The sequence below is a fragment of the Danio rerio genome, chromosome 7 (assembly GCF_049306965.1).
Source record: "Danio rerio strain Tuebingen ecotype United States chromosome 7, GRCz12tu, whole genome shotgun sequence".
Lineage (NCBI taxonomy): Eukaryota > Metazoa > Chordata > Actinopteri > Cypriniformes > Danionidae > Danio > Danio rerio.
In genome coordinates, this window is record NC_133182.1 from 26,587,718 (window position 1) to 26,603,145 (window position 15,428).

General features: G+C 36.2%; 2 protein-coding genes across 31 annotated transcripts in view; one reads left to right on the top strand and one right to left on the bottom strand.

Moving 5' to 3' along the window:
- The first annotated feature begins 311 nt into the window (after positions 1-311).
- LOC141375369 (uncharacterized) overlaps positions 312-15,428 on the top strand; it is a 53,218-nt gene continuing 38,101 nt past the window's right edge. For 9 of the 27 annotated variants that reach the window (XM_073908456.1, XM_073908457.1, XM_073908453.1 and 6 more), the window contains exons 1-3: positions 345-596; positions 947-1,049; positions 9,867-10,013. Coding sequence is in view for 2 of the 27 variants with exons in the window: in XM_073908462.1 (XP_073764563.1) it covers positions 9,912-10,013 (102 nt within the window). In the remaining 25 variants the exon portion in view is untranslated. Of the gene's footprint in view, positions 643-686; positions 1,050-9,866; positions 10,014-15,428 lie in introns of those variants that run through there. The other 18 variants (XM_073908443.1, XM_073908445.1, XM_073908449.1 and 15 more) reach the window with 15 other exon arrangements.
- On the bottom strand, positions 1,938-15,418 carry si:dkey-62k3.6. Of its 4 annotated transcripts, none has more exons than XM_017357023.4 (13): positions 15,280-15,418; positions 13,963-14,079; positions 13,731-13,814; positions 13,346-13,471; positions 12,438-12,542; positions 12,222-12,344; positions 8,996-9,160; positions 6,606-6,670; positions 6,485-6,527; positions 6,140-6,339; positions 4,557-4,718; positions 3,074-3,235; positions 1,938-2,636 (listed from the first exon to the last, which is right to left on the bottom strand). In XM_017357023.4, the coding sequence occupies exons 2-13, from the start codon at positions 14,048-14,050 to the stop codon at positions 2,574-2,576; spliced, it is 1,386 nt and encodes a 461-aa protein (XP_017212512.2). In that variant the 5' UTR covers positions 14,051-14,079; positions 15,280-15,418; the 3' UTR covers positions 1,938-2,573. The 4 variants fall into 4 exon arrangements, with proteins under 4 accessions (XP_017212512.2, XP_073764539.1, XP_073764541.1 ...); XM_073908438.1 differs by having other exon boundaries at positions 12,186-12,344; XM_073908440.1 differs by having other exon boundaries at positions 13,963-14,107.

The following is a 15,428-nucleotide window of genomic DNA, read 5'->3' on the forward strand; positions in this document are numbered from 1 at the left end:
AACAACTTAAACTTTGCTATTTCTGATTTTTCTTACTTCTAAAACAGTTTTTAGCATAGCAACTACTAAGCTGTAGGTTCTTTTGGGCTGAGGACAAGGACAATGATAGGGTCTGACTTTGTTTATTTGTAAAGTGTTTTTAATAAAGAAAAAAACTGAAAACCAAATGAATGACATACAGAACAACTCACAGAAATCAACCCCTAGTTCATTTCAGATATTTTTGGGATGAAATACTTCTTATTCAGTATTGATGGTTCTATTTCAGAGACGATTTCTGGTACAATGTCCTTATGACGTGACAAACATTTACATTCAAATAAGAACATCTTCAGAAATACATCACTAATGCAATTTTAAAGGATGTTTAAACTATGCAAGTAAGAAGGAGTGACATTAAACCAGCATTTCAAACACATTCTTAACTTATTTATTAATAAATATGCATTGCGCCTCATTGTTAAAAACTGCAGACTTGCGGAGGAACATTGTTGTCGGACTACTTTTCTCTGTTTATGAATATGATGCATCACACAGGCTACTCCGCGGCAGGTATCGGCCAATCGGCCCAGCTGCAGATTTACAATAGTGCCAAGGTAAACTCTTTTTGTGCTCACACTAATGATTCGCGATAAGACAAGGGTAAGTGTAGCTAAATTCGCTCATTTAGAACAACCACAACATCAAAAAAAGGCTAACGTTACGACCTATTCACTATGCTACGTGATTGTAAAACACAAAAAAGTGTAAAAAAAAAAAAAAAAAGTGTCGAAACCGAAAATACGTTACCTGAAGAGTTGCTGTACGGTACCGCTGATAAATACAGATTAGCATGCTGTACCCAAAACAACCACAACGTGTCACAGTAACACAAATGATAAAGAGAATACAGTCATTTAATTAGTTATAATTTAAGTCTAACTTGTAATTTTCATATTTATGTTAGCCCAACGTTACTGTTGGAAAATCCAAGGAGTTTTCTTTTCAAAACTCGACGACATCGAGGCATTTCACGGAGATGTTGAGCCTATTTTGGATATCTACGAAAGGTAGGCCTAATAATAATTGATATTCTACAGTTTCCCTACAATATTTGTTGTTTTTCATGTATTTCATTTACAAAATGTGATAAAAGCAAAAGTTATGATATACACTGAGGCCCTAGAACTTTGTAACGTTGTTATTCAGTATAAAGACGTGTAAAGTGATAAATCCAAAGGAATATTGCAAAACGAAAAAAAACTAAATTTTTAAACAAGTAATCACCTGAATGTTAGTTCTTTATACCTTTACAATATATTTTTCAATATATATGTTCAACAAAATGCAATCCAACATTACAACCCAATTTAAATAAACCCACAAAGTAGTTTATTCTTATTCCTAATAGGCAGCAGCAGCCCTACTGTCAATTCTGCCTGAAGAGCTTCTGTAAATATGATTATGAGAGCTAAATACTAATTCTATAGAGACAACTCTTACAACATACTGCAACAGAAACTGACATTTTCAAGAGGCAAAAGTAACCAAATGACATACTCAGTATTTGACAAACAGTGTTGTGTAAACAAAAACACAATTGAAAGCACATCTCTAATATTTCTGTGACTATGCATGTGTATATTCACTGAAATGACAGGAAGGGAAATGACAGAGAACGCCCCATGAGTAATGAGGCCCATTTATGTGTGGGTTTTTCTATTACAACAAAAGTTGCCTTATCAGTCATCTGCAGATGGAGGCTTTGGGTTTCAGGTCCTTAATATCTCAAAAGGCTTAACATCCCATGCATTTCTTCTGAAAAGAATTACTCAATGTTTACTCAGACTAGATAAAATAATACCAACATTTTTCACTATATCTACCTTTGTGTTCAACAGAAGAAACAAACAGGTTCGGAACAAGTGTAGAATGAGTAAATGATGACAGAATGTTAATTTTTGATGAACTTTTCCTTTAATGTAAAACAAGTGATTGGACGGTGTAATGAGTAACAACCCTGCAGTCTATCAATATCTAGCTATAAATTCAATATACATTTGGAACAGTTCTTATGTTTTTACTCAGATGTTAAAGTTCATGATGTTTTACATGCATTATTTACAGATTATTCACGCCATAACACATAGATATTGTAAACAATATTTGCAACAACATTTCAAGCTATTCAGGTTATACAGACAGAAACTTTATATGTGTTAAACACTTCTTCTGTCTATTCTGCAGTTCTATCCACTAAGGCTCATACTAATATGAACCACATATTTTTTGTAATATTGTACTATTTCTTTTTAAAAAATCGTTGCCAGTATTGGTGCCATTACAGTGCGTTGACATACAGCACTAAGATGCTCGACCTGAGTTTGATTCCCGGATCGAGGTCCTTGACCAATCCTTCCCCTCTCTTTGCTCCACACACACACACACACTCCAGTACCCATTATACTGTCCTAAACATTAAAAGGTAGGGGAAAAAAACTAAAAAATACTTGTATATAAAAAACTTTGCAAGTAAAAATAATGTTTTTGTAGTGCCTTAATGGGCAGTTAATTTTTGAAACTTAGCTTTTGTCTTATACAAGTCCCCGCAATAATTTGAATAATAAAGTTCCATTTTTGTTATAGAATATGGTGTCCTATGAGAAGAAAAGGGAATAAAGAGAGATCAACACTTGATGATTTTTAATATTTAGTACATAGTGAATTTAATTTCTAAAAACAAACAAAAAAAAAATTACTGAATGAACACTTTTAGCATATACAGTTGAAGTCAGAATTATCAGTCCTCCTGAATTATTAGAATCCCTGTTTATTTTTCTTTACCAATTTCTGTTTAAAAGAGGGAAGATTTTTTTAACAGTTCTAATAAATAAATCTAATAAATCATTTCTAGAAAACTGATTTGTTTTATCTTTGCCATGATGACAGTAAATAATATTTGACTAGATATTTTTCAAGACATGCTGTGAAAATTTCCTTGCCCTGAGGCTAATAATTCTGACTTCAACTCGTATACATACATACTATACTTCAAATTCTTGACAGTCACAGAAATCACTGGGTTAATACTCACAATAAGGAAGCAAGCGCCCAGAAGTACAGCCTTTATTTTAACATCCAAATCCAGTGGGAACTCAATACGAAAATTGCTGTTATCAGCAAAGAATGTTGAAATGAAACTACTTTGCTCCTTTATGATTCGACCAATCGTCTGCCCATACAACAGGCTTTTTACCTAAAGGAAGACATTTAGTATTGCAAAGCACACAGTGTAACCTTAAATGTTATGTTGATAATTACTCACCCTCATGTCATTCCAATCTCCTGAGACCATTATTTATCTTTAGAATACAAATTAAAATATATTTTAGATAAAATCTGAGAACTCCTTCATCCTCCATAGACAACTATATTCCCAATGGTATGAAGTTACAAGATCTTGGTCCATATTGTCATGATAGCATCACACAGTTGCCGCAGATTTGTTGGCTGCACATTCGTGATGAGAATCTTGCCGTTCCACCACATCCCAATGGTGCTCTGTTGGATTGAGATCTGGTGTCTGTGGAGGCCATTTGAGTACACTGAACTTGTTGTCATTTTCAAGAAACAAGCTCGAGATAGTTTACGCTTTATGACATGGTGTGTTATCCTGATTAGCAACAATACTCAGGTAGGCTGTGGCACTGACATGATGCTCAATTGGTACTGATGGGCCCAAAGTGTGCCAAGAAAAACCACCACCAAAGTGTGCCAAAACATTACCACCACCAGCCTGAACCATTGATTCAAGGCAGGATGGATCCATGCTTTCATGTTGTTGATGCCAAATTCTGATCCTACCATCTGAATGTCACACCAGAAATGGAGACTCATCAGACCAGGCAACGTTTTTCCAATCTTCTATTGTGCAGATTTGGTGATTCTGTGTGAATTGTAGCCTCAGTTTCCTGTTCTTAGCTGATGGAAGTGGCTCCAGGTGTGGTCTTCTGCTGCTGTAGCCCATCTGCCTCAAGGTTCGATGTGTTGTGCAGTGATGCTCTTCTGCATACCTCAGTTTTAATGAGTGGTTATTTGAGTTACTGTTGCCTTTCTATCAGCTCAAACCAGTCTGGTCTTTCTCCTCTGACCTTTGGCATCAACAAGGCATTTGCACCCACAGAACTGCCACTCACTGGATATTCTCTCTTTTTTACCTCATTCACTGTAAACTGCTCGTAAATTTGCATCAATGAGCAGTTGGACAGGTTTACCTAATAAAGTGTATAATGCACATATATAATTCTGAATGACTCTGAGGCTCTGCACACAAAAGTATTCTCATAGGTTTATATTATTCACTTTGAACCACTAAAACACAGAATGTTTGAGGGTGTTTTTGGTCCCATTCAGCACTTTAAACGAGTCATAACCATTGCTGTGTATAGAGGATGATGGAGCTCTTGTGTTTCTAAGATAAACAAAGGTCTCGGGTTTATAGTCTGAGAACATAATTTTCCTTTTTGATTGAACTAAAACTTTATTACCAATATTATCTTGTCTGAAATGAAAGTTACCTCAAAGATTACTTCACTACAGCAATCAAAGGGAAGGAAGGGCCCATGGATTGCCAGCTGTACCTCATTATTGGGGCCTATGACAGAGAATTTTGGGTTCAAAAAGGACCAGTCTTGTTTTACATAGCCTATAGTTATTCCCGGGGGAGCCTGTATTGCAATCTGAGGAAGGAAATGAAAAAAAAAAATGGGAAAAATGTGTGCAACAGGTAGACAGACAACATATTGGCTATTTTAGACACCATGGGGTGTCAAGTTCATGAGCACTGGGAGGAAATCCTAAGTTTCTCAATTTCTCAGTAACAATGCAAAACCACTCTAACTGATTGAAGTGCACATGTAAAATAACAGCACATTCTTTGGTTTGTGCAAAAAATCGGATTCTATATAATACATATTAAACTCAAAAGGACATAGCAGTATGCTCATAAGAACCTTTTAATCACACGGTTAAAAATAGAACGACATGCTAATTTAGTTGAACATTGTCCCATAAAAAGAATTAGCTCATATCACTGCACAGCTGCTTCTCTGTTATTTTTGGCAACAAACATGCACTCATAACCCAACAACTAAACCCTTGCATACCTTTCTTTATAGCAGGATTACTTTCAATTTAAAAACTAAAACTAAAATTGCTATCCTTCTGACTGTAAAAGAAGAAAGGCAGTAAGTAGAATAAACAAATATTAACCATCCTTATATCACAGATGTCAGTTTTAACTTTCTCAGGTCTGTGTATTACAATTGTGACTTACATTACATCGCTATTCTAAGAAAAAAAAAATAAAATTATAAGCAAGATATAAATTCTGAAGGGGATCAGTGGTTAGCACTGTTGCCTCAAAGCAAGAGGGTCGTTGGTTCAAGTCTCGGCTGGGTCAGTTGGCATTTCTGTGTGGAGTTTGCATGTTCTCCCCTCCCATGTTGGCGTGGGTTTCCTCCGGGTGCTCCGGTTTCCCTCACAGTTCAAAGACATGTGCTATAGGTGAATTTATTAATCTAAATTGGCCGTAGTGTATGTATGTGTGTGAATGAGTGTGTATGGATGTTTCCCACTTGGTGGCAGCTGGAAGGGCATCCACTGTGAGCAATTGTGAGTCGCAATTCTGGAAAAAATAAGTGCTTGCAAGATGTTTGAATTGTATTAACCTCATTTTTTACCAATGAGTGGATGCGGCCATTGCAGCTTAAATGTGTTGAGACTTCTGGTCTCAACTTACATTAATTTTTACCCATACAAAAACAACTGATTATGCAAAGTGGTATTTTTTTATTACATTATTTCAACTTGTAGTCAATTAGTTTCATAGTAGTTTAATTTTTTACTGCCTTTTTCCTTTTCAAAACAAACCTGGAACTGCATGGATATTACATTTCTTTTCATAGTTAACATACTAACACATCCCTTCCCTGCAGTGCATTACAGTGCCTATATTATATATAATCACTATATTATGCTAAATTGAAGCTAAACATATTTATGCTAATTAGTTAAGCAGTTATTATAAGGAGCAATTTATTAAGCAATAGGTACAGACATTTTATTTAAATGCTAAATTAGTCTTGAATGTTAATGTTACCTCTTGTAGGTAGCATTGCATTGGTTTTTCCATCTGGATGACTTCTTGGCCCAAACTGTTTTCAATTCGCAATTTAAAATTGTGAATTGAACCTAAGACACTGCGTGCAAAGCAATCGCTCTCTTCTTTGACACGGTAAACCTCTTGCCCAATGCTGTTTTTGATCTCATACTGGTTGCTAGGCTGATAGCAGGTGAGTACTGCAGACAAATATGATCAAAGGTTGTTGATTTGATATATCTTAGTTTAAAATGACATACAGGTAAAGTTATAGATCAGAAATGATCAACGTGTTAAGAATGAAACCAGAAAACACAATCAAAGAACTAAAAAAAGAAGACTTACTTTTTATACACTGAATTTTTTGGCGAACAAGGACCTGGTCAACCTGAAACGCACAAAAATTACACATCATAAATATTACACTAATCCTAATAAGCGCATTAGAGAATAGAGAGATGCTCACCTGAGTGAGATACTCAAGGCCAGGTGGTATTCCATAAGTTAAAATCACTGGTGGAACTGCAGGTGCTGGGCGCATTTATGAAGAAGAAGGCAAAAACATCATTGTGTTTACAGCAATTGCTCTAAGTACCTCTAAACTATTCAACACAGTACTTAAAGGTGAAGTATGAATGATTTTCAATGTTACTTACTTATGGGGTCATTTATATTGAAGTTGATATTTAGCCGCACTATATTGGTGTTTCGTAACATCTAGCTCTTTATGAGGTGGGTTGTCAGCCAAATGCTCAACCCCCAACCTGGAGGTCCAGGACATACACGCATACACTACGGACAATTTAGCTTACCCAATTCACCTACAGCACATGTTTTTGGACTGTGGGGTAAACCGGAGCATCCGGAGGAAACCCACAGAAACATGCAAACTTCACACAGAAATGCCAACTGACTCAGGTGAGGCTCGAACCAGCAAGCTTCTTGCTGTGAGGCAACTGCGCCATCGTGTTGCCTCTTTTTTCAATGTTACAATATAAAAATAAACTCGACTAAGTTTGTTTTAATCATTGACTACTATTAAACACAAAGCCTCCTGGCACCAATCAAAACATTAATCTGTCAATCACTTTTTAGTTTAACCTATAGAGTGAGATTGGGGTATGGCTACTTCTACAGTTAGTCTGAGCCAGATTGTTTTACGTGTCTCAAACCATGTCTGACATGTTACTAAAAAAAAAAAAACTTAAAAAACTTGCCAAAAATGCAGAAAAAGACAATGCGGTAAAAGATAGATAAAGTTGGCAGTTTTCATAAGGCATTTTTTATTTTGTTAACTTCTTTTTGTTAACTTCTTTCTGAAACTGATTCTTTGAAAAGCATATGGATTTTGTACATTCCCCAATCCCAGCTTGCCTAGGTACATGGTGTTTGCATTAAAAATCATATAGATTTTAACAATTTTTCAAACTGCATTGTAAGATGTTAATCAGCTAACATAGTGTGCACTGTGATTGGGTAATTTATTCACATCACACAGACAAACACCAGCAAACAAGTTGACCATTTTATTTAGATTGGTGTGAATGTAAAAATACTATTGCCCCAACAATTGCCACACACAAAAATTAAATAGTTTTATTCAATTATCCTTCTCAAGATTAAAAAGACATAATAATAATAATAATAATAATAATTTTTTTATATAGCGCCTTTCCAGAGCTCAAGGACACTTTACAAAGAATGAGAAAAAAAGATAAACAAACATACAGGAAGTCAAATATAACAAACTGGAATTACACAAGCAAGACCTAGGAGACAAGTGAGCAGAGCACAGGTGGATCAGATAAAGTGGTCAGTGTGGCAGATCAGAAGTGAAGCATTTTTAAAAATAAGAGTCTTAAGTAAGGATTTAAATTCAGAGATTTATTAGCAGAGCGGAGTGAACGTGGTAGAGAGTTCCAGGGTTTGGGTGCAATAACACTAAATGATCTGCCCCCCATTGAACAGAGGCGGTACCGAGGGACAGCTAGAAGGCCAGAGTCAGCGGAACGTAATGAACGAGTTGGGGTGTAGGGGACAAGCATGTTGCAGAGATAGGAGGGCGCTAGGCTATTTAGGGATCTAAAGGCAAGGAGGAGAATTTTGAATTTGCGGTATGCAACTAGGAGCCAATGGAGGTCGTACAAGATTGAGGTTATATGAGCAGAATGTTTAGTATGAGTGAGTATTCTAGCCGCAGAGTTTTGAATACACTGTAATCTGGAGATGAGGTTGGCTGGCAGACCAATGAAAAGGGCATTAATAAATAAATAAAAAGACATTTACCTGAAGCCTATTTGGTCCCTGATCAGATTACGTCTGAGTTGCCATTTGTTGGAAAATCATATCAAACTATCCAGACATTCCATAATCCAACAAACACTGATTGAATTTATTTAGTTCAGTGTAAACAAACTCAGTGTAAATGGTTCAATGCATGGGGATTATTTGATTGATTGTAAATTATTAAAGGACAGTCAGAACTTTTGTTGATCATTTCATGTGAAGGACGTTGTTTGTTACAGTATAAGTTGCCCTTGAGTATACTGAGGAATTAGCATCCACACTGCTGGTCTCACAAACACCACTTCTGGCGTCAACCTAGTTCTCCCTGGGGGACTCCCATAGGTATTGACCAAGTCTGTCTTGGGCTCCAATGTGACAGCTATGATACCACAAATACCACTAATAGCATTTAAACTACATACTTCACCTTTAAATTGCATCAAAAGTCAGGATATAGTTAATTGTGTGATTTATGAAAGAACAATTTTTGTTAAATCTGAGTTTTTAACATTATTCATCACTTTTAGATTTAATGTTAATTTTGTGAAGCCAAATGTTGTTCAACTTTACCTGGATATGCTTGAACTTGCGCTGGATTATTTGGATCACACTGGTTTGTGATTAGTTGAGCTGGTGGTGGCTGATTTTGTTGCTGGAGTTCTGCATCTGAAGAAGTCGATGGAGGACTTTTTCCCTGAGGCAAGGGATTTGGAAGAGTGTTTTGGACTGGATAGCCTAGTTTAAAAAAAGTTGTGTTTGTTTGTGAAATTATTTAATACGATGCGCTTGTGTTCTGATTACTAAATTAACAGACAACAGAACAAACAAAATGATTGGAAAATATCTAATTTCACTGTATATGCAAAGCAGGGCCTTTATTTTAGTGGGATATATTCTGTGGCATAGGTTCAGTAGGATGCTGGAAACTTGACTAAGATGTACATAAGGATGTTCTATTGAATCAATATCTTGTGAGAGGCAATTTGAGTACAAATGCCCTATTTCAGAACACATTGTTATATTCAAGAAACTAGTTTGAGATGATCCGAGTTTGTGTCATGGGACATTAAGTAACCATCCCACTTGATGATTAAATTGATTTCATGAAGGGATTGACATGGTCAACAAGAATACTCATTTAATAATGTCACTGAATATATAATATGGGCCACAAAGTGTGATAAGAAAATAAACTCCACATCTACAGCCTAAAAGCTAGATTTCAATCCATGTTTTCAAATTCTCACCCCTAACCATCTCAATGTTGCAGAGGAAATTGAGAATCATCAGACCAGACAAACTTTCTCCAGTATGCTTTGCTAGTGCGTATGAACTGTAGCCTTAACGTCTCCTTAGCTGAATAGAGTAGTACTGGTGTCTACTGCTGCTGTAGCTCATCTGCTTCAAGGTTTTTATTTTTGTCTTTTTTTTATTATGACAGGACAGTGACAAGGTTGAGGAGTGAGAGGGGCGATTTGACTAGAAAATGTCCATGAGCCAGGAAGCAATCTCAGGCCACCCTAAGCACAATGGCACTACATGTCACGTTCTACCCACAAGGCTATCGGCACCAATAATCTACTTCAAGGTTTGATGTGTTACGAATGCAAAGATGCTTTTTGCACTCCTCGCATGTTGTAATTTAAGTTGTAAATCTGTCAGTGCAAACTCATCAACCTAATTCTCCAACTTTTGACATAAACAAGCCAATTATTCCTACAGAATTGCAGCACACTTAATATTGTTCACACCATTTGTTGTTAGCCTTAGAGATCGTTGTACATGAAGGTCCCAGTAGATCAGTTTTTTCTGAAATACTCCAATCAGACCATCTAACCACATCCGAAATCTCCTAAATCAGTGGTTCCCAACCTGGGGTCTGCGCCCCCCTAAGGGGGGGCGCCAGAGTTCACAGGGGGGGCGCGGGAGAGGATAAGTATTGAGGTAGAAAAAGGCATAAAAATGCTCCACTATTATAAAGGGCTTTGCAATTAATCGAAAATCAGATTTATATTTCGGTTTCAAACGATTATAAAAAAGCATTAATTGAGATAAATTATTATTGCATCATATTTTGCCTCGTTCCAGTTGTACACGTGTTGCTCTTAAAAGTGCAAAAGAGCTTATGTGTGTGTGCAGCACGATCACGCAGTCAGAAGCATGCGGCCGGTCGGCATTCACTCTCATTCGCACACTGAGACGAGCAGAGGAGCGCAGACATCTAAAGTCATCTTAACGTGAACGCTTTAATGGTCAAATAGGTGTCAAAACGCGGTGTTTAGTAATTATTTACATTAACCCTCATTTGTGTAATAAACAAAAGAGTTGAGGATCAAAAGACGTGAAAGAGAAACCATTAAAGAGACAGCGAGAAATATTCCTGCTGCCGCCTGTTTTTATCATTATTAGACCAACATAACGAGAAAACCCTCGCTGCTCTTGACTGAAGGACTGCTGTAGCTAAAGTGTTTTTCTTACAGTGAAGATGCTTAAAGCACAGTTTGTTTCATATTTTTATTCTATTGTATTTATTTCTCTTTCCTTTGCAGGGTGGAAAATAACTGTATGTATACAGTTGAAGTCAGAATTATTAGCCCTCTTGAATATAAGCAAACCTTTTCCTGCCCAATTTCTGTTTCAGAAAAGGAATATTTTATTAACTTATTTCTGAACATAATAGTTTTGATATCTCATTTCTAATTACTGATTTCTTTTTGTCTTTGCTATAATGACAGCACATAATATTTTACTAGATATTTTTCAAAATACAAGCATTCAGATTAAAGTGCAGTTCAAAAGCTTAATTAGAGTAATAAGGCAAGTCATTATAACGGTAGTCTATTCTGCAGACAATCAAAAATATATATTGCTTAAGGGGGCTAATAATATTGACCTTAAATTGGTTTCAAAATATTTAAACCTTTCTTTATTCTAGCTAAAATAAAACAAATAGAAGAAAAAATATTATAGGAAATACTGTTAAAATTCCTTGCTCTGTTAAACATAATTTGGGAAATATTTATAAAAAAAAAAAATCTCAGGAGTGCTAATAATTTTGACTTTAACTGGCAATGGTTTTGAATAATTGTGATTACAATTATGACCAAAATTATCGTGATTATGATTTTTCCCAAAATCGAGCAGCCCTACTATTATATATGTATTTTTAAGTACCAAAAAAATAAATAAAAATCTAAACGCATGCTTAAAATTCCAACATAATAGTGAAAATAATTAAAATAAATAACTTTAAATAATTATTTAAATTTTGCTCACTCGCGCAATCTGCTTGTCAACGTGTCGTAAAGGCAAAATCAAAACAAAAATGGCAGACAAACGTAAATGCAGTGATTCTTCAGAGGCGAAGAAAAAGATTAGACAGTATGACAAAGCCTACCTAAATTTTGTTTTTTTTTGAAGGCCAAGACAAGTTAAAACTGATTAATTAATATTTTCTATACATATTACTATATATTAATATTACACAAACACACACACATACACACAATATATATATACACAGTACATATGTGTGCGCGTGCGTGTGTATTTATATGGTGGGGGGGCTCCAATGTTTGTATATGTTCATGGGGGGGGCCCCAAAGAAAAAGGTTGGGAACCACTGTCCTAAATTACCATTTCTCTCCATTCTAATGCTCAGAAGAACTTTTGTAGATCTTCTTGACCACTTAATGCCCTTAATGGATCGAGTTGCTATGATGAAGATGAATAGATGAGTAAACATTCCTTCAGTGTTTACCTGGATATGGCTGAACCTGCTGAGTTGCTAGATTACCTGCACCTTCCTGAATTAGGACTAGTTGAACTGGTGGCTGATTATTTGACTGGAGGCCTGCAGGTAGAGTAGCCCCTCCAGGTACTCCTCCAACAGGATAGTTGCGCTGAACTACTGTGTAGCCTAGTTTCAAACAAAAGTTTAAAACAAGTATAAATGGCTTAACTTGGTAAAGTTCTCAATCCCTTTGTGAAGACTGATTCAAGGGATTCTGACCTGGAAGGGTTTGAGTCTGTGGCTGAGGCCCTGCAGGTAGAGGAGTTGGTGCAAGACTTGCTGGCTGAGACGTGACAGTTTGAAAGTTGTTTTGTACTGGATTGCCTTATTTCAGGTAAAAATGAATAAAGAACATGAAACTCTTTGAGCATGAAAAGGATAGTTCTTCTAAAAATGAAATTTACTCACTATTTACTGACCCTCAAGTGTTTCCAAACCTCTATTCATGAGTTCACACTCACAGATATTTGACTGAATAGAATATGTGTATTTGGCGTGCTGACTGGGGAGAGGGCTCTAAGCTTTGTGAGTCATCCTAACTCGTGTTATTCACCTTATCAGTATAGAAAAAGATAGGGTCTGAGCGCAGTGTCTAACCTGGCACCAGAACGCTCCCCCCTCAGATTTAAGTAGGTATCGGGTTTAATGGTGTGGAGTTGGGGTGGTGGAGGGATGCTGAAGTCAAGAGAAAATAGAGGTATGACGTGTTTGACTATTTATAGGGGTTTGGTCTTGAGCTAATAATTGAAAGATTGTCAATGATGAATTAGCCTCATCAAAAACTGATTGTGCTGCTACCGAAATTTGTTTATAAAACATCACTAAGTTTCACAAATACACAAAAGAAGATTTTGAAGAAAGCTGAAAACTAGAGGTGAAATGAAACCATTACCTTCCACAGTGGGAAAAACAATTACTATATAAATCAGTGGTTACAGGTCTCCAACAGACTTCAAAATGCATTGTAAAGAAATAAAGGAGCTCTTAACAGGTTTATAACAATTGATGGATGAGTAAATGATGAGAGAATTTTTTAGTTTTGGGTGAATTATAGCTATAATTGGCGAATTGTAGTATATTATTTTTGCGTGTGTGTTCTGGGTCATTGATTTATGAAATTAGTTTACCTCCAGATGACTGAATGGGGTATGGCACTACTACATTGACTGGACTAGTCTGATTCAAGACTGACTGAACTTGAGGTGTTTGATCCTTAGTCTGGAGTCCTGCAGATGGGGGATCTGGTGTAGGCTCTTAAGGAGAATAAAAACAATCTGGTTAGTTTGGTAATCTGACATTTCTCTTGATTGAGCCACTATTTAAAATGAAAGAATCAGTCAATGCTTTAACTGTGTGCAAAATATTTTCATTAGCTTAATTATCATGAAAGCTTAATTTCCTCATGACTTGTGGAAATCAAAATATTGCATAGCACTGCATATACTCTACATAAATACTGCACAACACGTTTTTCGTCTCTTTGTATATCAAATACTTTGAATATACTCTTACCATCATAGATCTGATCCTCAATAAATTCATAAATTGGTTCAGATTGTATTTCCATTGGAGGTGGTTGTTTATCTGGAGCAGGATCTTCAGATTGAGACAAAAGATTTGGAAGGTTATTTTGAGGTGGACAACCTACTTTTAAGACATGATTAAATAAAGAGAGAAAAACTGTATGTAAGATGTTTTTTTTAGTTTGAGCTACTGTTTTGACGTGATGCTTCTGCTGGATTACTTGAATCGGATTGAACTGGAGGTTGTTGGTTGTCTGGCTCAAGTTCTGTGGCTGGAGGAGCCGATGCTGGTTCTTCTGGCTGAGACATGGGATTTTCTTGCTGGTTTTCAGCCTAATCTGAAACAGTATTTGATAAAAAAAAAGCCTATTCTGGGATTAATCATTTTATGTTCTTTATCACCGAGTGTCATTTTCTGGGTTTTAGATCACAGTTTTTACACAGATTAAATCGGCAGGAGTTTGCGAGGGGTTTGAGAGTATTTTGGTCTGTTCATTAAACAGAGCTGTCTCATGGCCTACTTTTTCTCTTAACGTAGAAACTGCTGTTCACTGCTGTTTACTGAAGCATTTATATGCGAAGGCTTAAGCATGAGATGATGAAAGATTAAACAAGCTTTTACAATGTTGTAACTTTTCCATAGAATGTGGTAAAACATGTTATGCAGTCCTTTTCTTTCTCTTTTGTGATCTATTTTTACACTGAAAGATTGTCTGCTTTGACAGATTACTACAAGATCACTACAAGAACGATGCATATTGTCTGCTAATTTAAATATAAAAACTGGCACAATAAAACTATGACTAAAAACTGAATAAATCACTGTCAGTAACAGTATTTATCATTTAATCAAATTAAACTGATTCTGACTGCTGGTGACAGGTTTTTTTTTTAAGAAAAGCAGCACAATCACAACATCCACTGAGTTAAATATTATGCAAACACAACACTGTAAAAATTATTTGATCGGTAAGCCATGAAAATATCTTTGATAATTTAACTTAAATTATATTCATAATTTTTAGATTTTCATTCATTCATTCTTTTGTCAGCTTAGTCCCTTTATTAATCCGGGGTCGCCACAGCGGAATGAACCGCCAACTTATCCAGCAATTTTTTTACGCAGCGGATGCCCTTCCAGCCGCAACCCATCTCTGGGAAACATCCACACACACACAATTATACACTACAGACAATTTAGCTTACCCAATTCACCTGTACCACATGTCTTTGGGCTTTGAGGAAACCGGAGCACCCGGAGGAAACCCACGCAAAGGCAGGGAGAACATGCAAACTCCACACAGAAACACCAACTGAGCCGAGGTTCGAACCAGCGACCCAGCAACCTTCTTGCTGTGAGGCGACAGCACTACCTAATGCGCCACTGCCTCGCCCCATTTTTAGATTTTACTTCTCATAATATATTTAGCATGCTTTAAGCCTGTTTTATGAAATCCAAGTTTAAATGATTTGAAATTTTAATTTGACTCCTAAAAATGAAGGCAGCAAATAATTTTAGTACTTTATTTTACACTTACCTATTAAAACTCTGAAGGTTTTTCCTCTTGAGATGCTCCACAAATATGCCCTTTTTAGAGGAGTTCCTTTGTGTTGGAAAAAATTGTAGGAAGCAGGAAAATAATACTAAGCTTGCATTGAAGTAATGCTGGCACCTGTGATTGTGCTG

Coding starts and splice junctions, on each gene's coding strand:
- si:dkey-62k3.6 (XM_073908438.1), bottom strand. CDS start 14,050: ATGTCTCAGCCAGAAGAACCAGCATCGGCTCCTCCAGCCACAGAACTT. Junction 6,528..6,605: donor GCCTTGAGTATCTCACTCAG/GTGAGCATCTCT, acceptor TGTGCGTTTCAG/GTTGACCAGGTCCTTGTTCG. Junction 6,340..6,484: donor AAAAATTCAGTGTATAAAAA/GTAAGTCTTCTT, acceptor ATTTGTCTGCAG/TACTCACCTGCTATCAGCCT.